The 27,916-nt window shown below is 42.6% G+C and overlaps 1 protein-coding gene across 1 annotated transcript in view; it reads right to left on the minus strand.

Annotated features, from left to right (window-relative positions):
• Positions 1–721: 721 nt before the first annotated feature.
• LOC132866165 (vang-like protein 1) overlaps positions 722–27,916 on the minus strand; it is a 217,669-nt gene continuing 190,474 nt past the window's right edge. Inside the window, exons 6-9 of the mRNA XM_060898767.1 lie at positions 23,926–24,059; positions 7,930–8,083; positions 6,014–6,248; positions 722–2,601 (exon numbers count right to left, since the gene is read on the minus strand). Coding sequence (XP_060754750.1) covers positions 2,341–2,601; positions 6,014–6,248; positions 7,930–8,083; positions 23,926–24,059 — 784 coding nt within the window. The 3' untranslated portion in view covers positions 722–2,340. The remainder of the gene's footprint in view (positions 2,602–6,013; positions 6,249–7,929; positions 8,084–23,925; positions 24,060–27,916) is intronic.

The raw sequence follows: 27,916 nt of genomic DNA on the forward strand, positions 1-27,916 counted from the left end.
CCACCATAAACTACACTTCCCACGAACCACAGCGCCCTCTGTCTCCAGCCTGTTAAGTACACCTATCACTCATTTCCGCCTTAATCAGCTCCGCTACTTAAACTCCACTCTCGCTCACATTCAATGAAATATTGTTCAGTGTTTATTTCCTGTTGTACCGAGCCGTTTACTTTCTGTCTGCCAGTTCGCTATTCAACCTTTGCTTACATTTTCCCCGACTCATCTCTTAGTCTCACCTCCGAAATTCCATTTGTCGATCGACTGACCTCCGCCTGTCTCTTTGACCACGATTCTAGTCTGCTGTTTTGGCTTCGTCTGCAGTTTGCTTCTTCCTGTCAGGGTGTAGGCACTTATGGAGAAGCAAACTGCAGACGAAGCCAAAACAGTAGACTAGAATCGTGGTCAAAGAGATGGGCGGAGGTCGGTCGATCAACAAACGGAATGTTGGAGGAGAGACTAAGAGACGAGGTCAGGGAAAACGTAAACAAAGGTCGAATAGCGAACTGGCAGGCAGAAAGTAAACGGCTTGGTACGACAGGAAATAAACACTGCACAATACTTCGTGTTGAATGTGAGCGAGAGTGGAGTTTAAGAAGCAGAGCTGATGAAGGCGTAAATGAGTGGCAGGTGTACTTAATAGGTTGGAGACAGAGGGCGCTTTGGTTCGTGGGAAGTGTAGTTTATGGTGGCCATGTTCGGGGGCTGTTTCGAACTTACGCTCTCAACGCTGTTACTGATAACTGTTTTATGATCAGCATCCCATCAATCATCCCTGCACACCGTTCCACTCCTAAATGTGACCAACATTTTTGTTTAATTAACTGGATATTACATTGATTTGAACAAACTCAATCCATTCCATTTGAAAAATCTTCCCCCATTTATCAACTATCAAGCCTTATTCATCTTTCTGAATCGAGTTGAGATCTCATGGTGATTAGTGTTTAGTCATAATTTCTACAATAATTTTAAGTGCTTTCTTATTAACCAGATGATAAGCTTTATTAAACGCCATATAAAGAATCAGGTAATGTCTTATCTTTGGCCTTATGATTAACATAGACAAGTAGTGGAAAGAGCAGGATACAATCATCTCTGCTGATAAAATGTGCCTGATGTCAGACAGAATGTCCCCAAAGTCCATGCTTCAGATTATCATCAGTATCGTTCCACCAAAAAACAGGCAAATAACAACAAGAAACCTAGCAGCGTGACTTCATGCTGGATTCATTAGCCACATTACTGTTTTTGGTCAAACTATCCCTTTGTCTTTCCTTTAAGAAACTACTGAACTCTTTAACGATGCTGATAAACAACAATATGATTAAATCAGTGTCTAAATGCTGGTCAGTGGCCTGATAAAGAGTCGAACCAGCTCACTGATCTGGTTCTGTGATCTTTTCTGAACTCAGTTCACTCTCCTTCCTTGAACAGATACAGTTTTAGCGGTTCCGGTGGGAAATTTGCAGCATAGTGAAAATCGGCTTGCTTTTGGCCCTTGGATTCGACTCAATAACTCTCATAATAATCACAAAATGCTTGAATCAAACCAAATGCTAAAAGAACAAAACCACTGCTTTCATCAAATGACCAATAATCATATTTTGTCCAGCTGAACACAGAACGTGTCTGAATACACTCCAATAGATACACACCAACACCTCACATCTGTACATTGTGCATATGGAAAGAAAGATGATTATGTTGTGTATCATCAGCAGAAATACAAACCAGATGTGTTTTAAAGAGCACCAAGAGTTAGTTTGGACTTACAGTAGAAAAAAAGGCTGCCACTTGAACCTCCAAACTCTGCAGCTGAAAGAGGAGCATTCTGGGAGTTCTCTGATGTCAACAGCGAGAGGGACCCATCCAGTCCAAATGAGATGGCTCTGATTTACAGCAATGTGCCTGAACAGGTCCATCAGAGCTACAGAATAACAGCAGAAAGGATGCGTCTCGTTTTGTAATCGGTCCGTCCACCATTACGAGTGGTCCACTGGGCTCTTACAAGTGTATTTATTCTTCTTCTTTTCTCTCGACTGTCTCTTATTTTAGAAAAAGAATGCTGAGTCTTGCGTCATGTCATCCCTCATCACGTCTGTGTCTTTGTGCACAGTCGAAGATCAACATGTCTGTTCAGTTTAACCAGAAACCAGTCAACAAAGCAAAGAGAAAATAAAAGGAAATATATTCAAATATGTGGTATACAGATTTATATGTATATATTATACATATATACATACATAAAGACAACATAATAAAACTGCAAACCCCCCAAATTAATAAAAAAAAATTGCTTGTGAATGACCGTGAATAGAGACAATACCACAAGCTGCTAGCCTACACCGAAGTCTCTGACTGTAGCCGCAGAACGAACTTGTGCGATTTGGGGTCGATGAACTCCTCAGACAGCCGGATGTAGGGGATCTTTTTGGCCGTGACCACCAGGCTGAAGTCTACGCACTTGAGCAGGAAGACAGTTCCGTCCTTGAGGCCGCTGTTCACAGACGCCTCGCTGATGAGTGTCCACTGGCGACCAAACCAGCGCTCGCGTCCATACTGCAGCGTCGGGCCTGGGGTCAGGTAGCTCTCCAAAAACGCCTGCACAAAATCCAATACATTAAAATAATGAATAGTAGGCATATCAGGTGAAAACTCAATCCAATTTTCTTGAAACTGCTCTTGTTGAATTCAAAATTGAATGCGGAACAACATACCTTTTACAGAATTAAAATATGTTTATCCGTTCTTCAGATATTACAAATCAAAGACTGAAAAAACGGCTTAATTTTTTAGAAAGCTGCCATAATATTCTGCATGACGATCACATGGTCTAAAATGGGCCTCATTAACCAGTGAGATCAAATGTTTTTTCTTAATAACTTTTTTAATCTTTCAAGATATTTACATGGAAATTGGCAGGCACATAGATGGTTGCATACTGAATACAAAGTTTAAAAAATTAGTAAAAACTAATTATGCAAATTGGTATTGAATTACTATTAATTATGCTAATTAGGTAAACCGTTAAATCGGTCCACTCTCTTCTTCAAAGTTTCACCAAATGGCTTTATTTGTGCACTATAAAGCTGATCTTAACTCTCATTTACACATCACAAAGAAGGAGAAATCAATGTCAATTATAAAATATGCATAAATAAGCAATGAATGCCATTCACATCTACCGTTCTCTATCAAAATAAGAGAGTAATAAAAGAATATTTCTCATACCCTCTTTGTGCTCTGGAGGCCTTTGTATTTCTCAAAAGTAGTGTTTATATGAAAGAATATAAATGATTATTTTAATTAACATCCACAGCTTTTAAGACGAGGGCGGCACAGTGGTGTAGTGGTTAGCGCTGTCGCCTCACAGCAAGAAGGTCCTGGGTTCAAGCCCCGGGGCCGGCGAGGGCCTTTCTGTGTGGAGTTTGCATGTTCTCCCCGTGTCCGCGTGGGTTTCCTCCGGGTGCTCCGGTTTCCCCCACAGTCCAAAGACATGCAGGTTAGGTTAACTGGTGACTCTAAATTGACCGTAGGTGTGAATGTGAGTGTGAATGGTTGTCTGTGTCTATGTGTCAGCCCTGTGATGACCTGGCGACTTGTCCAGGGTGTACCCCGCCTTTCGCCCGTAGTCAGCTGGGATAGGCTCCAGCTTGCCTGCGACCCTGTAGAAGGATAAAGCGGCTTGAGATAATGAGATGAGATGAGCTTTCAAGGCAAACCTTGAAAAATCTGTGTGAGCCGCATCCAAAAAACAACTCCAATTAACTGAAGTGAAATTGACACTTGTGTTTCTGACTTCCGTTTTTTTTTAAATCTCATTCCGACCACTAAGATCTCAATATTTTTCATCAAAACAACTACAGTTATATTCTAAAATAGTTATTTATTTACATGAATCAGTTTGATTTGAAAAAAATTTAAAAAATAAGTAGGCAAAGCTATGAAAACTCACTTCAAAGTCTCCTGTGAATCATAACATCAAAACTAGCTGATGGAAAATTTTGCTGAATACTTCATCAGAAACAGTGAGAGCTGGAGAACATCCCTATAAAAGTTATCTGATTGATATTCATGAGTAATCCAGTCGGAAACTGATCAGAAGAGAGCGAGCCTGACTGCCTTCCCGTGACTCAAAAAGCACCGGCAGTTTGGTCAATCAAACCTGTATAACCAACCTCCAAAATCCGTATTTCCCTTATAAAATCCTTATAAGATGCAAATTAAAATAATTTACCTAAAATTTGAATGATAATTAACAATGATATATCCAAGTTAGGGCTGCACGGTGGTGTAGTGGTTAGCGCTGTCGCCTCACAGCAAGAAGGTCCTGGGTTCGAGCCCCGTGGCCGGCGAGGGCCTTTCTGTGTGGAGTTTGCATGTTCTCCCCGTGTCCGCGTGGGTTTCCTCCGGGTGCTCCGGTTTCCCCCACAGTCCAAAGACATGCAGGTTAGGTTAACTGGTGACTCTAAATTGACCGTAGGTGTGAATGTGAGTGTGAATGGTTGTCTGTGTCTATGTGTCAGCCCTGTGATGACCTGGCGACTTGTCCAGGGTGTACCCCGCCTTTCGCCCGTAGTCAGCTGGGATAGGCTCCAGCTTGCCTGCGACCCTGTAGAACAGGATAAAGCGGCTAGAGATAATGAGATGAGATATCCAAGTTACTTTTTATTCAATATTAATAACAATAAACCTTCAGAATGAATACAAAGCTCCAATGTTCGACAAAAACACAAAGTGTCACTCTAATGTTCTGAATTGTACTCCATGACAGCTTTTTTAGCGCTCTGCACCAATACCTCACTAGGCTGCACGTCACAGCAAGTGTCTGTGTTGATCTTGCCGGAGTGCCCGTTCAGAATCTTTTCAGTCGCTAGTGAAAGTCGCTCAGGTGGAAATACGCGTTTCAAACAAAATGTTACTTCCCGGTTGGCGGGATTCTTGCAATGCAGTGTGCGCATGATCAAAAGTGGAACGAAGTCTCGCTACCACAAGATAACACGCGATTTCATAAGACTCTTTACTGGCTGTTTGTGCTTTCTGTGGTGTACAGTACGTTTGTAAATGTTATGCGCTCTTTTATCATTGTGGGAATTGATTATAGCTCTAAATAAATATTGAAGTTTTTTTTTAAAGAATCCGTATAACTTTATTTGTACGCCTGTATACTACATTTATTGAATCAAATCCGTATAAAATACGGACATTCCGTATAGGTTGACATGTATGTTACTCTGTTGTACCAACTTCAACCTGCTGTTACTCCCAAAGTACTGAACAGATCTGAACGAGCTAAATTTCTTTGGAAAGCAGAGATTATAAGCTTTTTAATGATAGTATTCACGATAGAAAAGATTCAAGAGTTATGCGATGACAGATTCGGAAACTTAAATTCGCGTCTGCATGCACAGTTTTCACAGCACAGCCAGCTAGCGTCTGAGATGTCTACGAATGGATAAGAAAGTAAATACATTAAAAAAAAGTCAGTTGAATAAAAGTATTTCAGAAACTGCTGATCTCCTGGGGTTTTCACACACAACAGTCTCTAGAGTTTACACAGAGTGGTGCATAAAACAAAAAACACTGAGTGAGCGACAGTTCTGTGGGTGGAAACAAACGCCTTGTTGATAAGAGAGCTCAGAGGAAAATGGCCAGATTAGTTTGAGCTGCCAGGAAGGATACAGCAACTCATAGCAACTCTTTACAACCGTGCTGAGCAGAAAAGCATCTCAGTATGCAACAGCAGAAGAACACATTGGGTTCCAGTCCTGCCAGCCAAGAACAGGAATCTTAGAATCAAGAACAAGTTCCTATTAAAGTGGCTGATGAGTGTACAGTGTAATGTACAGCTCAGGAAGGATCAAATCCTGCTTACGAGGTGGTAATAATTTCAATCTCCTTGTGAAATTACTCATAACTACAAAACAGTTGTATCAATATATCACAACTCTTCATATGGCTCTATCAACCTTTACATTTCACACTGTCAGTGTGTGTTTGTGTTTCTCTTTACCTTTGGTGTCATGTTGTGTGTGATACAGAAGGCCAGGTGCTGCTGGATGCTCTCCATGCTATGGCAGTGCTGCTGCCGTGTTGTGCGCAGGTATTTCTGCAGCGCTCGTGCCATTGATGGGAAGATGGCCTGTGCCGCCTCGCGCGGGTCCATCACATCTCCTGGAGACTTCTTCTGTTCCTCTTCCTGCACGCGCCGGATGTGTGTGAAAGCCTCTTCCACAGCCACCACCAGTCTGGAGGAGTAAATACAAAGCAGTGCGTTTGTAAAAGTCTAGTCTAATGCAACATTTATGAGAAAACTGTGGTACAGTAATAATTTAAAATTGATGAAAGTGGATAAGATTTGTTTATGTGAATCAAGTGTCTTGAATGAGATCTCATCTCATCTCATCTCATTATCTGTAGCCGCTTTATCCTGTTCTACAGGGTCGCAGGCAAGCTGGAGCCTATCCCAGCTGACTACGGGCGAAAGGTGGGGTACACCCTGGACAAGTCGCCAGGTCATCACAGGGCTGACACATAGACACAGACAACCATTCACACTCACATTCACACCTACGGTCAATTTAGAGTCACCAGTTAACCTAACCTGCATGTCTTTGGACTGTGGGGGAAACCGGAGCACCCGGAGGAAACCCACGCGGACACGGGGAGAACATGCTAACTCTACACAGCAAGGTCCCCATGTCACCCATTTTCACAGTATATTTTTGAAAAAAAAAAAAAACCTAAAGAAAGTTTTATGACCTAAAAAAAGCAACATTTATTTTCCTATTCTTTATCAACTTAAAAATTGTTCATGGAGCAGCACGGTGGTGTAGTGGTTAACACTGTCGCCTCACAGCAAGAAGGTCCTGGGTTCGAGCCCCGGGGCCGGCGAGGGCCTTTCTGTGTGGAGTTTGCATGTTCTCCCCATGTCCGCGTGGGTTTCCTCCGGGTGCTCCGGTTTCCCCCACAGTCCAAAGACATGCAGGTTAGGTTAACTGGTGACTCTAAATTGACCGTAGGTGTGAATGTGAGTGTGAATGGTTGTCTGTGTCTATGTGTCAGCCCTGCAATGATCTGGTGACTTGTCCAGGGTGTACCCTGCCTCTCGCCCATAGTCAGCTGGGATAGGCTTCAGCTTGCCCGCAACCCTGCACAGGATAAGCGGTTATGGATGGATGGATGGATGGATGGATGGAAGGAACTTTGTTCATTTTCTTAATAACCAACAATAATTATTTTCCCTCATTTGTAAATTTATTCGAGTAAAATATAATTAGTCTATTAACTAAAATATTCCTTTTATTAAAAATGAAAAAGTTAGTAACAGATAGGCCTTTTCTTCATAAACTTTTACCTCCATTTGCTTCTCTTTTCTTTGGCATTTGGCAGTCTATTAGAGCTGTGTTACTTCCGCTAAGGGTGCATTCCTGCTATTGTACGTTACAGCACCCTGTGCTGTCTAAACAACACAATTGCAGCTAGGAAAAACTAGGAGATTACCTGGCCTGATAATAATCGCGATTTGTCAATTCAATAAGTCATACATTTATATTGCAAGTTATCACCACATGATATATCGTTGCATGCCTAACGGTGCTGATTACTTTTAATTAACTGAGAAACGAAAATATCAATCAGACCTACACAAAAGAAAAATAATCCTGATTTGCGAGGGTATTTTTGGAGGCACTTTACACCAGCCAAATACAAGCTAATCCAGGTGTCTTTTGTACCTTTCAGAAGAGTGCAGACAATTTATACAAACATGCAAATTTGTGCCAATTAAAAGCACACTTGCCATTGGCAATCACTTAAATTATACTGGCTTTCTTAGTAAAATAGCCCTCAAATGGGAATTAGGAGCTGTTAAAGCACTCATGAATAAGTAACATAATCCGATCCAGGAAATGGGTTTGGATTTCTCACCTGGCCTTGCGCTTACGGACACGTCTCTCATGCTCGGCCTCCTCGTAGTACAGTTCGTTGTGGCTGGAGTCTCGTCTGCGTGCGGCTGCAGCGATCATGGCGCGAGACTGGGACTGAGAGATTCCCACTGCAGCGGCGTTATTGCCTCCTGGACCTGAACACAATAAACACAGTCACAAGAGCCTGTGTTTTATGGTCAACCAGGTCTTCTGAGAAATTTGTGCAGAAGAAAATGCTGGATTGTAGGATAAAACCCTAAAGCAGAGGTCTTCAACAGGGGGTCCGCAACCCCTAGGGGATCCGTGCAGGTGCTGCGAAATTTGTGGTTGATTAGACAATTTTTTATATTTTTAAAATTTTTTTCAAACAAACTTAAATGTCTTTAAATACACATTAACATGACTCCAACATATTGTAGTGAACGGATAAATGGAGGCAGATAATGTTATCTTTCAGTCAGCGATGCACACATTCAGGACACACAGGAGGTCTCTCACAGCACGAGACCAGCCTAGCCCTGTCCCTCCAAGCCTTCTGTATACAAAGAGGAGGACCCCGCCCCTATCGCTGCTGTGCCAATCACGAGGCCGCATGTTACAAGCTGGCTCTGTCAGGTTCCCCGTGATTGGCCGAACCTATTCAGTCCCCAGCTGACTAAGATCCCAGACACAAGACGCACGCTGCAATATTATTGAAAAGAAGATACCTTTGTGCTGTCAAACGAATCTATGAAGCCATCAAAGCTGCAGCGTCACTTGCAGACAACCCACAGCCACTTAAAAGATAAACCTGTTGAATACTTCCAAACTAGTCTCAAATCCCTCCAAGGTCAACAGACATTGATGAGAAAATCAGCCAAAGTTGGTGAGCTAGCTTTGAAATGCTCTTATCAAGTTGCTCTTCGGATTGCCCAGAAGAAACAGACATACTGTACACACTTGGAGAGGATTTAATACTGCCTTCAGCAACTGACACGTGTAAAACAATGTATGGGAATGATATTGACATTAATAAACTGAAAACTATTCCAGTGTCGGACACAACCGTTGCTCGCCGCATTGACGAGATGGCATCTGATGTGAGGGTGCAACTGATAGAGAAGCTGAGGTTGGCAGATGCATTTGCATTACAATTGGATGAATCAACAGACGTGTCAAAGCTTCTGGCGTTTGTGCGCTTTGTCGATCAAAAGGAAATGCAGGAGGAATTTTTGTTTTGTAAGCGGCTTCCTGAACGCGCAACTAGTTCTGAAATCTTCAAAGTGATTGATGTTTTTTTCAGAGAAAATGACATTCCATGGACAAAATGTATTGCGCTGTGCACCGATGGTGCATGAGCCATGGCTGGTTTAAAAAGTGGACTAATCGCACTTGTAAGGGATGTGGCTCCGCGACGCACTGCATGCTACACAGGGAGTCACTTGTTGCCAAAGACATGAGCGCAGAATTGTCAGATGTCATGGACTCGGTCGTGAAAGTTGTCAATATCGTCAAGAAGAGTGCTTTGCAAACGCGTCTCTTCTCTAATCTCTGTGATGCTGAGGGAGAAGAACACACTGCGCTACTGTACCATTCTGAGGTTCGATGGCTTTCACGTGGAACACCGCTGTCACATGTGTTGGAATTACGCACGTCTGTTCGGGAGTTTTTACTTCTCCAAAAACGCACAGAGCTGGCTGCACTTTTCAGTGACAATGTCTGGGTCACCAAACTTGCATATCTCATCTCATCTCATTAGCCGCTTTATCCTGCTCTACAGGGTCGCAGGCAAGCTGGAGCCTATCCCAGCTGACTACGGGCGAAAGGCGGGGTACACCCTGGACAAGTTTAACCCATCTGAAGCAGTGAACACACAATGAGCAATGAGCACACACACATAGCCAGAGCAGTGGGCAGCCATGCTAACAGCGCCCGGGGAGCAGTTGGGAGTTAGCTGCCTCGCTCAAGGGCACCTCAGCCCAAGGCCGTCCCATATTAACCTAACCGCAGGTCTTTGGACTGTGGGGGAAACTGGAGCACCCGTAGGAAATCCACGCAGACACGGAGAGAACAAATGCAAACTCCACACAAAAAGCCCTCGCCGGCTGCTGGGTTCGAACCCGAACCTTCTTGCTGTGAGGCGACAGTGCTAACCATACGTTCAGAATGAAACTAAACCACTCACCCAGTTCTGGATCTCTTGCCAGAAAGACTTTCCACAATTGGCAGCAAAAGCTACGATGAGCCTTTTGCCCTTTGCAACAACACATCTTTGTGAAAGTGGATTTTCCTCACTCACCTACCTGAAAAACAGATACAGGTCAAGACTGCAGCCTGAGGCTGATATGACCCTCTGCCTGACAACCTCCATCCATCCAAGGTTAGAGAAGTTGTGTGCTACTCATCAGGGTCAGACATCTCACTAATGTAGGAGTATATATGCCATCCAAAGATGGCTTGAGGATTCACTGTCCCTTCTACATGAATCTGTGAATTATTTTAATAGTTCAGAGTTGTGGGCGGCACGGTGGTGTAGTGGTTAGCGCTGTCGCCTCACAGCAAGAAGGTCTGGGTTCAAGCCCCGTGGTCGGCGAGGGCCTTTCTGTGTGGAGTTTGCATGTTCTCCCCGTGTCCGCGTGGGTTTCCTCCGGGTGCTCCGGTTTCCCCCACAGTCCAAAGACATGCAGGTTAGGTTAACTGGTGACTCTAAACTGACCGTAGGTGTGAATGTGAGTGTGAATGGTTGTCTGTGTCTATGTGTCAGCCCTGTGATGACCTGGCGACTTGTCCAGGGTGTACCCCGCCTTTCACCCGTAGTCAGCTGGGATAGGCTCCAGCTTGCCTGCGACCCTGTAGAACAGGATAAAGCGGCTAGAGATAATGAGACGAGATGAGTTCAGAGTTGTATGCAAGATGTATGTTTATAAACGGCAGTGGCACGGCCACCCTGTACCTTGCACATGTTTAAAATAAAAACATGAATACATGAACCTGTGTATTATTTGAATAGCTTAGAATTGAATGCACAATTACAGGGTAGCTATGTTTATACATGGCACTAGGCCCAGTTTGATATAAAACACAATTTTATACAATATATATAGTAGGGGGTTCCCGCTCCATCTATTCATCAGTTTTTTTTTTTTTACCAACTTTATTGGACTGTTACAAAATAAACATAAAAAAAAGAAATAAACATAAAAAAATAAACATAATAAAGTAAGTCAGCCCAAAGGGGAGAATGCGAACGGGCGACCCATGCAAGGCGTTTCCCCGAAGGTATTAAAGAGAAAAATCATACAATTAAAATTAGACTAAATTGATCTGTGGCAACCACGGTCACGGTACACAGACCAAGTACATGAAAAGTCCATATTATAGGTGGAGGTCAGTAATTCAAAGTACAGCTCTAACAGGGATGATTTGAAAACAGGGAGGCTACGGAATTTATCTGGGGAAAAATATTTACATACATAGTTCCATGGTTTAACAATCCTATTGAAGAATGAGGCCTGATAAGTTGAAGTTCTGCAGTGAGTAGGTTTTAAAATTAATTTCGGATTTTGGGCCCTAGACCGGTCATGAGTTACAAAAGACACGTAGAGGTTTATGTTCAAATCTGTTTGGCCATTAATGCATTTCTATACAAAGACTAAGGGCGTATTCACACCTACGTTGTTTGGTCCGGACCAAACGAACCAAATTTCCCTTGGTCCGGACCTTTTGGGTTGGTCTGAATACAAACCACCGAACTCTGGTCCGGACCAAACAAGCGGACCGAGACCGAGCTGCAAGGTCGGACTCGGTCCGGACCAAAGGAACCCTGGTGCGGACCTTTTGGAGGTGTGAAAGGAGACCGGACCTAATCTGACAGTTTTGCTTTTTTGTACCTTGGGAGCTTCCGTCGTTTGTCGAGCATTATGGGAAACAGAGTCTCGACACTCCACCGCAAAGTGCAAACACTGTTTCGGTTGTCAAGGGAACCTTACAACAGTCGTTCAGTCATTCAGACCAGTGGTAGGCTAGACTACAGAGTACAAAAAATGAGTAGGGGGCAAACGTGGGCCGAGGAAGAAACGCGTACCCTTGTGGATATATGGGCAGATGTCCACATATCTGAGCTTTTGGAGAGAACACACAAAAATGGCGACGTGTTTGCTGTATTCAGTGAGAAAATGAAGGAGAAGGGGTTCACGCGCTCCCCAGAACAATGTCGGCTAAAAGTGAAGAAACTCCGTCAGACCTACATTAAAATCAGGGACATTCTTTCAAAAAGTGGCGGTACTAGCGACGCAAAAAAGAAATTCATCTATTACGTGAAGAGCCAGAACTGTCACAACATGATGTGCGCTCATCAGCGCTATCCTCCGTAGCCGCCTTGCCCTTTGTCGTCGTCGTTGATAAATTACTTGTACAACAGCATAGTAATCGCACAATTGTGAAAACAGTAAAAACTGGAAAAAGCATATAGCTTTGATGACATTAAAAAGAATAACAGCACGGAAAGCCTCCATGGCTACTTTTGAATTTAACGCTTTGTGCGCGTGTCGTCTCTGACCAATAGCTGAACGACCTCAGGGCGCGTGGCTTTGTTGACAGATTTTGGTCCGCTTACAAAAATGTACGGTGTGAAAGCGAACCGCACCAAAATGAAAAAATAAAAAAAACATTTGGTTCGGACCAAAGCAAGTGAACTATCGAGCTATCCTGGTCTGAATACACCCTAAGTCTCTAATCTCCCCATCATAAGTCAGAGGAAGCAAGTGCAGGCTTCTGAGTCTGTCTGTGTAAGTAGCATCCCCAATACGCTGTTGTAGTATCCAGCACGTTGCACGTCGTTGGACTCTCTCTAACAGGCTTCTAAGGTTGACACTAACAGGGGACACTAGCAGGGGGTCCTTGGCCTGAAAAATGTTGAAGACCCCTCCACTAAAGTATACAGGAGTAAAAGAAGACATTTTTTCACTTGTTTGAGGTGGCATTGAAGTTGGCATTGGATAGAAAGAAGATGCGATAAATAAATAATAGCGGTGCGAGTAGACTGTTTAGCTTAATGGTGTACTGAAAGTGTGTTTTTGGCCCGTGCAATCTGCTCATCTTGTACCTCTTGTACATAAAACGAACTAATGGAACTGTATCTATTAAAAAAGAAAAAACAAAAAAAAGTGTTGGACAGTTCAGCAGCGCATCAACTTTTTTCTGTGAAGGAGAACCGTGCTCACATTCCATTAATTCAAACATTCATGATGAAACAGCGTCCTAATCTAAAAGTCTAATCTACATTCCCCAAATTCTGTTCCCGTACCCAGGATTCATTTATATTCAGCTATTCTGCTTTCCCCTGGTACGCAGTGTCTCAGGGTGGTACCAAGTGCCCGTCTTCATAAACTTCTTCCCTGACATCAAAGATATTGTTCGGTGCATGCTAATTAAAGCACTGTTAGGTTACAGCAGCGGGGACTGTGGAATCCTTGAGTTTATGTTAATGTAGGTTAAAAGAGGGCTGGGCGACATGAATAAGTGATACCGGGGATGACTCAGGATGCATTTAATTACTCAACTGCAGGAGACATTTTGGAAAAAAAAAAAAAAAACAGAACATGCAAATGATGACTAATGAGTAATGTGGGATGAATGTAGATCTTCCCAATATGGACTCCATAGTTACACGTTTTTTCTTTAACCCTTTTATGCAAAACATGGGTCAAAAGTGACCCGGCTGAGTTTTTATCTTCTATATCTTTGCAATAAATTAATCCCATCATTCAGTATTCAAGGTATTCCTCAATTAACTTGTTTTTGATCATCATACATCCTTATTTTATTTTTTCCTTTCTTACTTTTTGAATAAAAACCCTTTTTGTATCACTACCCTTCTAATGCACAACATGGGTCAAAAACGACCTGCATTCATTTTCCAGCTTATTTCATGTATGGCTGAGTGTTTCTATTTTGAAATAAATTCAATTTGTCATTTACTTTTCCAAATATGCAGCAAATATCTTGTTTTTGTTTAGCACAAATCATCATTTTTATTTTTCCTTTCTTAAGTTATGAACAAGCACAGCTTTTGTAATTCTACATCAAGTTTACACACATGGGTCAGAACCGACCCGCATGCATTTACTCCAGCGTTTGGTGGGAACTGTGAATTGTGCTTGTGTCAGACATTTCACAGCTCAGCACAGCACAGCGCCCTTTGCCCATCTAATACATGCAAGTAATGTTTTTCAATTGTTCTAACGTTACCTTAGAAAAAAATTGATTATGTTTAGGTTCCCTTGAGAGTGAGTCGATTACTTGTCAGAAAGTTACAAGTAATTACTATTAGCTAACGAGCTGTTGACATATTCTACTTTAGTTAGTTTTACTTTAGTCAGAAGAAGAAACCAGAAGTGATCCAGTACTACAATAAAACAAAAGGAGGAGTGGACACAATGGATCAAATGGTTAGCAACTACACATGTCAGCGGAGAACAAGGAGATGGCCCATGGTTCTCTGGTACAATATACTGGATGTTGCGACACTCAATGCCTACACCAACTTCACTGCACAACACCCTGATTATATGGGTGGTGCGAGCAATGCACGCCGGCTATTTATCAAGGAGCTGGGCAAAGAGCTCGTCATGCCACATATGAAGAGGCGCATGGAGGGCACACCCAAACTCCAGAAGCATATTATTGAGGCAATGGGAAGGTGTGGGTTAAAAAAACAAAACACAGCCACCACCCAGCTACAAGAGGACATGAGGCAGGAGGGCCAAAGGAAGAGGAAGAGGTGCGCGATCTGCCCACTTTCGAAAGACAGAAAAGCCAGCAGCTGGTGTTCCCAGTGCACCAGGCCTGTGTGCAAGGAGCACAAACACTTATGCCCCTTTTCCACCAAAGCAGTTCCAGGGCTGGTTCGGGGCCAGTGCTTAGTTTGGAACCGGGTTTTCTGTTTCACTGACAAAGAACTGGCTCTGGGGCCAGAAAAACCGGTTCCAGGCTAGCACCAACTCTCTGCTGGGCCAGAGGAAAGAACCGCTTACGTCAGCGGGGGGGCGGAGTTGTTAAGACCAACAACAATAGCAAGACCGCAAAAGATCGCCATTTTTAAGCGACGAGAAGCAGCAGCTGTACAAACACGAAGTCATGCATTATTATTATTGTTGTTGTTGCTGCTGCTTCTTCCGTGTTGTTTTTGCTTTGATATTCGCGCCAAGGTTTATGCAAACGTAGCGACGTAACTGACGTATACAGCGACGTAATTGACGTATACAACAACGTAACTGACGTGGCTTCCCTTAGCACTGCGAGCTATGGAAAAGCAAACTGGTTCTCAGCTGGCTCGCAAGTTGAACGAGTTGTGAACCTGAACCAGCACTGGCCCCGAACCAGCCCTGGAACTGATTTGGTGGAAAAGGGGTATTAGTGATCATTTGTGAGGCATATAAAAATTGAGATGGCAATTTGTGCTCTAGTGATGTGTTCAGTTGTGTTTTATTTTGTTTGGTCACATTTCACCAGTTTACAGTTGTTAAACCACAGATAAAGTTCAGTTCAACAGCCATGTTATCTGTTATCAGGAGGTATGTGTATGTGTGACAAAATGACAAACATTGCAAATATTAAATAAATAACTGGCCCCATTCACTGCTAAAGTAATTACTTGAAACAAATTATTATTATAGTATTAAGACATTTAATTTGAAATCACACTTGGATGACCCATGTGTAGTAATATAAAAAGTATTTTTGTTCCTAAAGTAGGAAAGAAAAAATTAAATTAATGATTTGTGGTAATTAAAAACAAGATATTTAAAGAATACTTGGAATATTCAATCATAAAATAAATTGATTTCAAAAGATAGAGCAAAGAAAAACTCAGTCAGCATGAAATAACCTGGAAAATGAATACGGGTCATTTTTGACCCATGTTGTGCATTAGAAGGGGTGTGCATATGTTTTGCATCAGAGGGTTAAGTAACATGTCTGATTTAACTCCTCAGCTAAGCTATTTATGATTAGATTTGTTGTGTTACAGGGAAAAAGACCAGAAGGCAGGGTTTCCCCTGACGCAGGATTCCTGCGTATTTGATGCAGATTAGAATGGAAATACGCCCAAAAAAATAAACGACTGCATCAACTTGATGCATTAAAAAAACCAAAAAAAACCCAACCCCATCTGTTAGTTTTTCATATATTAGTCACATTTACGTTTGGGTGTTTTTGTGTCGTTATCTTTCACACAAAAAAAAAAAATCAATAAATATTGCTAGAAATACTAATCCCTACATCAGCGAGTTTGGCCGTCTAGAGGGGTTTTCCCGTAACCTAATACATAGCTCGACGTTCACTTTTTAATCCACTTGTCTAGTCGGACAAGCGGCAAGATTTTTCATTTGTCCTGACCATAACCTTTTCATCACTGTGTATTTACTAGTTCAGTGAAAGGAAAGTGGTTGTCACATCCATGCAACAGTCTTTCACTCGTGCACTCTGAACAGCACACGCCTCTAACAATGAGCACCTGCCCTGGATTAAGCACAATCAGCGTGCACATAAAAGGACGCTGCACACATCTACACGGTGCGAAGTATTGCATTATTTATCGCCATTACTGAGCCGCTGTTATTGTATTGTCTTCCTGGTTATTGGCTCTCGTTTCTGTTTTGCTTTCCGATCTTGTCTTGTCCAGTTTAGTCTGTTTGTGCCTCGCTCGACCCTTCTGCCTGTTTATCGTTATTGATTCAACCTGCCATTTTGGACTATATGCCTGTTTGTTTCTTTTATAATAAAGACACTCTTCCTGCACATATGACGGTAAGTCAAAAAGTTCTAAGACAGACGTTATAATTTCAAAAAGGTGTGAAAGACATCCCCCAGAATTCTACAAAGAAGGAATTCTCCGGTGGAAACATCGCTTGCAGAAGCGTTTAGACTTAAATGGAGGATATGTAGAGAAATGGGCGGCACGGTGGTGTAGTGGTTAGCGCTGTCGCCTCACAGCAAGAAGGTCCGGGTTCAAGCCCCGTGGCCGGCGAGGGCCTTTCTGTGTGGAGTTTGCATGTTCTCCCCGTGTCCGCGTGGGTTTCCTCCGGGTGCTCCAGTTTCCCCCACAGTCCAAAGACATGCAGGTTAGGTTAACTGGTGACTCTAAATTAACCGTAGGTGTGAATGTGAGTGTGAATGGTTGTCTGTGTCTATGTGTCAGCCCTGTGATGACCTGGCGACTTGTCCAGGGTGTACCCCGCCTTTCCCTCGTAGTCAGCTGGGATAGGCTCCAGCTCGCCTGCGACCCTGTAGAACAGGATAAAGCGGCTAGAGATAATGAGATGAGATGTAGAGAAATAGCTTTGTTATTTTCATAAATAAAGATTTTTCTTCAACTTGCCTTAGAACTTTTTGACTTACCCTTGTACATCCGTCTCCAAAAAGCAGTTATAGTTATGATAACCATTATGCTTTAATGACTGTCATTCACCAAGTGCTACTGTAAGTGAAAAATTACTGTACATGTATAAACTATAGTGTAAGACTGTTATTTGACTGGTTGTTTCAGCTGTTATGTGTGCCATTTCTGTATCAAAAATGATAACAGTATTTCTGAATTTTGCTAGAATTGCTAGAAGCTGAAAGAATAAAGTTTATACAGTAATGTTTTTCAGAAGTCAGAAATTGAAATAAAAGAAACAAACAGCTAGTTTTTTTCATTCTTTGTTCAATATATACAGTATATATTATTTACAAGCTGGGAGGTCCGTATCGTGAAATACCGTGACCGAGGTCTTGAAAATACTGACCGAGGGCCTCTGGGCTGAGGTCATTATTTTCAAGGCCGAGGTCACGGTATTTCACGATGGCATATCCTCCATGTATTACACCACTCTCCCCAATGGAGAATGAACGTGCAATATTGTTATAATCTTGCACATTGTCAAGACAACATGACGTCACATGATGGAGCTCATGCGAGGATCCAATGACAAAACTTTTCTGCTGCGCATGCGCACAATCATTTCTTTGTCAGTCAGGAGAGAGAGAAGACAACGTTAATTCAGTGCTCAGATTAAGCACTAAATAAATAAACTGAAACTAAAGATGCGCTGAACACCCGAAAAGCTACCAAAACTTCATTATATATTCTTCACGCATATTTACCAGAGAAAAACATACCAACGGACATCGAAAAACTGGAAAAGAGACACGTTGGTGACATAAAACTTCTACACTTCTGCAAAATAATTGGGGATCTTTTTTAATGGGCCCCAACTCGTTACAAGTATGAATAGGTGGGCCTTACAGTAGACAAGGTTAAGAACCCCTGCTCTCATCAATTTTCCTTCTCAAATACAGTTATGTCTTTCTTAACTGATCATCTTCTTTCGGCTGCTCCCATTAGGGTTTGCCACAGTGGATCATCTGCTTCCATCCCATCCTTTTCCTGATTTATGATCCTATGTCATTTGATTTGGCAGAGGTTTTACACTGGATGCCCTTCCTGCCGCAACCCTCCCTAATTCATCCAGGCTTGCGACCAGCACAAAGAATGGAATGCACTGGCTTGTGCAACCCCACTGGCTGAGTATTTTTACCTAATCTGCATGTCTTTGGACTGTAGGAGGAAACCGGAGCACTCAGAGGAAACCCACACAAGCGCAGGGAGAACACACCAACTCCACACAGAAAAGTCCCAACAGCTGTCAGGCTCGAACCCAAGACCTCCTTGCTGTGATGCGACAATGCTAACCACTACACCACCGTGCCACCCTACACTGCAAAAAATAAAAATCTTAGGAAGTTTATTTGTCTATTTTCAAGTCAAAACATCTAGCCACTAGGGCTGTAACGATACACCCAACTCACGATTCGATTCGTATCGCGATTTTTGACCCACGATTCGATACGCCCACGATTTTTTTAAAATGTTTTTTTTAAAGTAGTAAATTTGACTTATTAACATTTACTTACTTACATTAACTATTTAATAACAAATAATTCAGACCACTGCAGAGAATGAGTAATATGTATGCAAAAATGAACAAATGTATATCCAAAGATTGTTTTATTTCTCAAAATAATACTGTTGAGCCGGAAGCTCTGTTTTTTTCGGTTCTGAAAAAGTCATTTTTCCAAATCGTGTAAATCCATTAAGATTTTTTTTGGGGGGGGCGGCTTTCTCACTGTCTCACTCTCATAGGGCCAATGATTTTCTGTGATCGCGGAAAACAGATGGAAATTACGGAATTTTTATGGTGAAACATTGCTCGCGTGTCAAAATGTAACTGCCGCAGAAGGCTTCCGCCCAAGCAGACATGCCTTCAGTGTTGCCAGATATTGCTAACGTTTTCCACCCCAAAATATGTTCAAAACCAGCCAAAAAGCACCTAAACCTGCCCAATCTGGCAACACTGCATGCCTTTCCGGTCAAGTGATTGTGATTGGCTTGTGGCACACCTAGCCAGCCAATGAGCTGCTTGTTTACAGATTCGCTCCCCGCGTCGCAACCAGAATGGCGACCGCTTAAAAGAAATGAATGCTCTGCCAGTGGCGAGTGTGGACGTTGCGTGACTCGCAGAAGATTGTCGCAGGTCGGTGAAAAAACGACTTACTAATAGATATAAAAAAATAAAAGTAATTTAAGTAAGTTTAAAATGTAATTTAAATAAAAAGTAAAGTATTCATAAATTGAAGTTTGGAAGCGCCTCTGTTTTTGGGCTGAGGAGAAGTTTGAAAGGGTGTACCGCGATTCTGCCTTCTTGTATCGCGATACGGATCGTGGCTCTGCGTATCGCGATTTCGATACGCATATCGTTACAGTCCTACTAGCCACCCTTATTATAAGACATAATTGCCCAACAAGCAAAACCTCATTTAGCTAGAAAGGCTAGTTTTTAGACAGTCCATCTTGAAAATTTTGTATAGACAAAATGTCTTGAAAAAGTCTTATTTGGAGCACCTTTGAAAATAAAACAAGTTTTTTTAAAACAACTAAGTACATTTTGGACATTTGTCAAATGCGGTTCATCTTGTTTCAAGAAAAAAAAAACAAAGTATGCTCGTTTTGGGAATAAATGAACTTTACTGAAATCTTTGAATCTTTCATTACAATTCAACTCCACCTTACAGATCCTAAGTTTACTGCGACTGTTTTCTCAGTCATTCAGAGTGAGCTCCTTCTAGATGCTGTACAGACTCTAGACCAGACAAGTGCCTTCAAAAAGGCTATGAGTGAGTGGAGGGCGTTTTAGTGAGGGCTTTTTGGAATGCTGTGAGTTAAGTTCAGTGTTTTTTTTGTTTGTTTGGTTGGTTGGATTTTTTTTGTGCCTGATCTTGTAAACCCCTCGTACACATGAATAGTCAGTGCCCCCAAAATGCACTGTTGCTTTGGCGTTGTGTAAGCACTGTAAGTCAAAATGCATAGACTTTTTTTTAAAATTATTATTATTATTTTTTTGGTGCCTGAGGTCCTGGGGAAGTGGAATCTTAAGAGATGTTTTAATGTTTGAATGTTGAAATGGGAAAACAAAAAAAACTTGTTGCAATGCTACACGTGTCGTCAACTTGATTCAAGATAGTCTCTGGTCTCATATCTAGAGTATTTTACTAATTACAGGTCACAAAAGGAGAATCTTTTAAGCTAGCTTAAAAGCTAAAAATGCAATCCTAATATTAGTATATTTATCTTAAATTCAGTTTTTACTGCTAAGACTTTGTCATGAATTTAAGTGAAATACCCTTAAAATGAAATAAATAAAAATGACTTGAATGGCTAAATGTAAAAAGTACGATCTTGTTATAAGAACTATTTTGATTATTTTGAGTTAATCAGATCTCGCATAATAAGTTCCCCAATCTCATCTCATCTCATCATCTCTAGCCGCTTTATCCTTTTACAGGGTCGCAGGCAAGCTGGAGCCTATCCCAGCTGACTACGGGTGAAAGGCGGGGTACACCCTGGACAAGTCGCCAGGTCATCACAGGGCTGACACATAGACACAGACAACCATTCACACTCACATTCACACCTACGGTCAATTTAGAGTCACCAGTTAGCCTAACCTGCATGTCTTTGGACTGTGGGGGAAACCGGAGCACCCGGAGGAAACCCACACGGACACGGGGAGAACATGCAAACTCCGCACAGAAAGGCCCTCACCGGCCACGGGGCTCGAACCCGGACCTTCTTGCTGTGAGGCGACAGCGCTAACCACTACACCACCGTGCCGCCCCGCCTTAACTAATATTAGCCCAAATTACTGTTAAGCCTAAGCTATTAAACTTACTAAACTAAGCAAATGTGTTATCATTTGAATGCAGAATATTCAGATATGCATCATCTGTGTTTTTATTTGAAGGTTTATTAGACTTTCAGCCTTCAAGCTTTGCATGTGCTGCTTGAATAACAAGCCAGAGTGGTGAGTGCTTGAGAAAAGGAGAAAAAAAAGGAGGGAGAGGTTGAGAGTGTAAGAGCACGACACACTTCCTCCGGCAGTAGTGAGTAGATCAGGGATTTCTGCTTCCCTCGGGCTGACTCTGAAGCTGAAGCATATGAGAACTATTGATTCAACACAAATGCTGTCTTGCTCAAACAGAGAGAGAGAGAGAGAGAGTGCGAGAGATTCAGAAAGATAAAGAAACGAAAGGAAAGAGATAAAAGGTGGTGCATCAAAGAACTGGTGAAAACCAAGGCTGAATCACTGATATTAATTTTTCCCTCAGTGGACCATTTTATAAGATGAAAAATGCAATGTATAAGGTCAACGACTTGTTTAAACATTAAAAGCAGCAAAATTAAAGGGTTTCGAAATGTTTTTGAGAAAAAGAATGCCGGGGAGGCATTTAAACAGCACGAGAAGCAATATGTTCTCTTCACAGATGGCAGCACGAGGCAGTGAAACCCATGTAGTACTCGAAAGCTAAACCATGTAGTGCAAATATTTGATTGCTTTACACAGCCCCAAACCACACATGCACTCATGCTGTGCCTACTATGCAGCAGGGTTTCAAGAACATTTTACTTTTCATTTATTTAAATCTCAGGAACCTAAATCAATAAATAAAAACAACAAAATAAAACCTGTAGAAGAAAATGTAATAAACAAGTGTTGCCAGGCAAAACAAACCTTGCCCAGTAGCACTTATGATGAATATGAAGGAAGATACAGCGAAAAAACGATTTTGACCTTTTTGGTGACCTTGACCTTGATTTTGACCTTGTATGTGAACATACTTGGCCAGTAAACATGGTTCTGATTCTGATTCGCATACCATACTGCTCTCAACTAATCAGAACACACTGTATTGCTCTCAGCCAATCAGAACACATCTGAATGAATATGAAAGAAGATATCATGAAAAAACAATTTTGACCTTTTTGGTGACCTTAACCTTGACCGGATGGCCCCCAAAATTTTGGAGGTTCTATGTGAGACCAATCCCCATCTATCCTGAAAGTTTCAGGAAAACTGGTCCAGCCGTTTTCCCGTAAAATCATCAACAAAAAACAAACCTGACCGAAAACAATACCTCGCCCCCTGGTGGACTCTGTCCTGGGCGAGTTAAAAATAAAAAAAAAATCAGTGCAGTCACAAAAAGCATAGCTCATCTCATCTCATTATCTCTAGCCACTTTATCCTGTTCTACAGGGTCGCAGGCAAGCTGGAGCCTATCCCAGCTGACTACGGGCGAAAGGCGGGGTACACCCTGGACAAGTCGCCAGGTCATCACAGGGCTGACACATAGACACAGACAACCATTCACACTCACATTCACACCTACGGTCAATTTAGAGTCACCAGTTAACCTAACCTGCATGTCTTTGGACTGTGGGGGAAACCGGAGCACCCGGAGGAAACCCACGCGGACACGGGGAGAACATGCAAACTCCGCACAGAAAGGCCCTCGCCGGCCACGGGGCTCGAACCCGGACCTTCTTGCTATGAGGCGACAGCGCTAACCACTACACCACCGTGCCGCCCAGAGAGAGAAGTGTGAAGAATAAATAATAAATACATTTGTGGGTAAATTATATGGATCTGTGATGCCTGCATGTTTCAGCTTTTGGATGTAATGCGATCTGCTGACACAAAAACTTTTTATTGTTTCAGAGAGATTGTACTGACTGCAGTCCTCTCGATTTATTTCATTACCTGTCGCGGCTAGGGTTCTTTGTTTGCCCGGCAACATGGTGGACGCCGCATGATAAACAAAAATCCGTGACGCCAGTGAAAGTCCTCTATAACAATAGATCTTGGGAAATCTAGCCAATCAAACAGTATGCTTTAACAGAGAACATTTCAGAAAGTAAAAACAATCGTGCACTTGCACTGTGTGGTGGGTGGACGTGTCAGTCCTGTCAGACTCACAAAGAGTAATGTGTTTGGTGGTCATAAATGTGTCAACATAGTTTAAAGTTTCACTTACTATCCAAAAGGTACGCTTTCAGCTTCTCTTTTGAGGCAGGGGTACAGTAAACCAGAAAATAGTATGTAAGCAGTGTGAATAACAGCATTGACTGACTGTTTACTGGAAATGACACTATATAGATCAGGTTCCCAAACATCTGGGTCCAATCCTAAACCTAGCACATCATGATATGGGTTAGAGCTATATTTTGCAGGAAAAGGGACCTTGATGAGTGAGGCTGGGTTACTAATATTTGACAACCTGCCAAATACAATTTAGAAAAGGATGTAACTCGGATAAAATTAAGCCACGTTAACATCCACGTTCTATTCTGGACAAATTTATCATGAACGGTATTTATATCTAAATCTACAGTTACATGGTAGCATATCACTGAAGAATCTAACGGTCAGCTCAAATACACGCAATGACTTGATTATATAATAACATGTACTATATAGAAGAGGCCTACCAGTTAGTGAACAGCACAAGAGTCATACAGATATTAAGGAGAACATTTTGAACCAGAAAGAACAAACAATAAGAATGTCTCTGCCCAGAGAACATCTTAAAAAGGGCCCCTTTGAGTTAAATTTGAAAGCCAGGAGAAAGGCTGTTAACTCACCATCCACGTTGTAGACCTTGAGGCCAGCCAGGTGTTTGGCAGCACGCGATTTGGACGCTGTGAGCAGTGCTGGGTTATGTATAGGGAAATCTCTGTAGTAGTTCTCCAAGATTACCACAGCTGCCCTCTGGATGCTGGAATGAGAAAAGGACAATACATGAGGGTTAGGTGATGAGTCAGATTAAAAGGTCACTTAAACAAAGCTAATATGGATAGTAATGAGCAAACACAAGCAGGATTCAGTTTGGATAATTCACTGGCCCTTGAAGTGTGGTGTTGTGTGTGGGAATCTGAAGCAGTAGTACACTTATAAAGTCCTGACATTAAAAGTAAAGCCAAGAGCAAGAAGAAAATAATTATATATTCTAAACTGGTAAATCTGTATGCAGTGCTTTACACTCTTCTTTATTGTTGATATGCTGCACAGTGATTTTTGCCCAGAAAGTAACTTATTAACATCTATACAGCATTTCCTGATCAAGACTGTGGCCTTGGTCCAGATCTGTGCAGTCATGCTCCTATCTGCCAGCAGTAAAAAGGTTTCTTGTTTCACTTCTTATTTTACTTTATTTATGCTTAGAACGTCCATAAAAATGGGGCTATCCTGCTCTCATGGTGCACTGGGGAAGACTATGAGTGAGATGAATCCATGGAATGGTTTGGAGTTCTATTGTACGCTAAGTTTGACCTAGCTGCCAAGGCTATGGTCAGCAATCATGTTCCTCTCCCAATGTCATGCCATGAGCCATGCTCCTGATACAATGTCAGGCTCGAGCCATGCTCCTGCACCAATGTCAGTCTCGAGCCATACTTTTGCTCCAGCGTTGGATGTGGACCATGCTGTTGCCCCATTGTTAGGCTCCAGCCATGCTTCTGTCAAAGTGTGATGACTTGAGCCATGCTCCTGCACCAATCTTGGGCTTGAGCAATGGTCCTGCCCCACTGTCAGACTTGATCTATACTTCTGTCCCAGCATAAGGCATGACCCATGTTTCTGTCCAAGTCTCAGGCTTGAGTCATGCGCTTACCACAGTGTCACGACTGAGTCAAAGCTCTTGTCCAAGTAAAAACCATGAGTCATGCTCCTGCACTAGTGCTAGACTCATGCCATTCTCCTACCACAATGTCAACATCAAGCCACACTCTTGCCTCACTGTCAGCCTTGATCTTAGGACATCCTTGTCTTATCTTTGATGTGATGCGGCAACACGGTATACCCCAAATTAAACTTGAGCCACGATCCTGTCCCAGTGTCGGCCTTGAGCCACGATCCTGTCCCAGTGTAGGCCTCGAGCCACGATCCTGTCCCAGTGTCGGCCTCGAGCCACAATCCTGTCCCAGTGTCGGCCTCGAGCCACGATCCTGTCCCAGCGTCGGGCTCGAGCCACGATCCTGTCCCAGCGTCGGGCTCGAGCCACGATCCTGTCCCAGTGTCGGCCTTGAGCCACGATCTTGTCCCAGTGTCGGCCTCGAGCCACGATCCTGTCCCAGTGTCGGCCTCGAGCCACGATCCTGTCCCAGTGTCGGCCTCGATTCATGATCCTGTCCCTGCCATGCCTCTCTCTGATAGTTCTTTTTGCCATCTACTTCAGTGCACTGGATTCTTGCTTATTCACTGGTTCAATGTCTTCTGCATTTATGGACTACGTCCTAGTGATTCTTGAGAAGAAAGCGCAACAAAAGTACAATCACTTGTGCTTCCACTTCCTGTTTGTTACCTATTTTACATGCTTCTGCTGATTAAGATAACCTCAAGGAACAGGTGGGTTGTTTCCAGTTTGTTGACGACACTGGGGGGGTCCTGTGTCATGTGCTTGGAGAGATATCATGCTGCATTAAACTTTATCTTAAATGATAAAGTATGATCATGGCCAACACACTGCACAAGCTTAAAATGGTTCATAGGTAAGAGCCACATTGCCAGATGCACTGCCATGCCACATTGAGGCAGCACACTACTGGATAATCAGCAGTGGATCAGCATCAATAAAGAGATTGTGTGCATACATTAAGCTGTTTAAGTTGTGTTACTGCTATCAGTCAATATCCTTAAACTTGTTTATCCTTAAACTTGTTCTGCCAGAATACCCTGTGGCAACAACTATTTATTAGGTAACAGCGATAACACCTGGCGGCTTAAAAGGATATGTGCTGAAAACAATTATGCAATCCTGGACAACTCAGCTGAATTGGATACCATTTGGCGATTGCAAAGATTCCAGTATAAAGAAAACTAAAGGTCTGTTATCAGGATGCTTGGCCTTACACCAGTCGAGTGGACTATTGAGAGTATCCATCATTTATGGTCTGTTATATCTCACTTTGTTCTGTTGCGATCGAAGGTGCTTTCGCATATACAGTGTTCAGGCCATCTGAATTGAACCCTGATTTGTCTCCTCCTCCCTATCCTTCATTTAAGCATTTTTTTTATTGGTTCATTTAATTATACACAGTGTGAACCCCAACCAAAAACAAATAGCAAACAAACCGAGAGCATCAATATTGCTCGGATTGTACATTCAGTAAATAGCTGTCAAACTGACCCATTTGACTATATTTACAATTGCATTGCTATTTACAACTACACTGTAAAATCTGTGTGCTCTGTAGACAGGCTTCAGTGTTGAGCCACGTGCCTCACTCAGCAGCTTGTGTCATGCTTTCAGGAACGCTAATTTAATTCTTACAAACACAGCATGCCCCTGAAGCATGTGCTTGCTATTTTTACAAACTCACATGTACACATGGCCTGAGAGACAGCCAGAGAGATGAACAAGAGTGACCAAGAGACAGACAGCTGACTCAAAAAAAAACCAAAACAGAAAAGCTAATACTAGCTACAAGCTTATTAACTTCTTTTGGCTGCTCCCGTTAGGGGTCACCACAACGGATCATCATGATCTGGCATAGGTTTTTACACTGGATGCCCGTCCTGACACAACCCTCCTCAATCTAGGCTTGGGATCAGCGCTAAGTATGCACTGGCTTGTGCAAGCTACAGTGGCATGCAAAAGTTTGGGCACCCTTGCTAAAAATGTCTGTTACTGTGAATAGTTAAGTGAACAGATCACTAAAAGGCATAAAGGTAAAGACGAGACATTTCTTTTCAGCATTTTATACAAGATTTGTGTATTATTTTTGTTTTGTACAATTGGAGAGGGCGGCACGGTGGTGTAGTGGTTAGCGCTGTCGCCTCACAGCAAGAAGGTCCTGGGTTCGAGCCCCATGGCCGGCGAGGGCCTTTCTGTGCGGAGTTTGCATGTTCTCCCCGTGTCCGCGTGGGTTTCCTCCGGGTGCTCCGGTTTCCCCCACAGTCCAAAGACATGCAGGTTAGGTTAACTGGTGACTCTAAATTGACCATAGGTGTGAATGTGAGTGTGAATGGTTGTCTGTGTCTATGTGTCAGCCCTGTGATGACCTGGCGACTTGTCCAGGGTGTACCCCGCCTCTCGCCCGTAGTCAGCTGGGATAGGATCCAGCTTGCCTGCGACCCTGTAGAAGGATAAAGCGGCTACAGATAATGAGATGAGATGAGACAATTGGAGAGTGAAAAAGAAAAGGAACACCATGCGAAAGTTTGGGCACCCCAATACATTTGCGTTCTCAGGTAACTTTTACCAAGGTTCCAGACCTTAATTAGCTTATTGAGCTGTGGCTTGTTCAAATTCTTCGTTAGGAAAGGTCAGATGATGCAGATTTCAAAGCTGTATAAATTCTCTGACTCCTCAAACTTGTCCCTAAAATCAACAGCCATGGGCTCCTCTAAGCAACTCCCTCGCATTCTGAATAATAAAATAATTGATGCTCACAAAGCAGGAGAAGGCTACAAGAACGTAGCAAAGTGTTTTCAGGTAGCTGTTTCTTCAGATTGTAATGTTATTAAGAAATGGCAGTTAACAGAAAGAGTGGAGATCAAGGTGAGGTCTGGAAGATGAAGAAAACTTTCTGAAAGAACTGCTTGTTGGATTGCTAGAAAGGCAAATAAAAACCC

Source organism: Neoarius graeffei, chromosome 18, assembly GCF_027579695.1.
Source record: "Neoarius graeffei isolate fNeoGra1 chromosome 18, fNeoGra1.pri, whole genome shotgun sequence".
In the NCBI taxonomy this organism is placed as follows: Eukaryota; Metazoa; Chordata; class Actinopteri; order Siluriformes; family Ariidae; genus Neoarius; species Neoarius graeffei.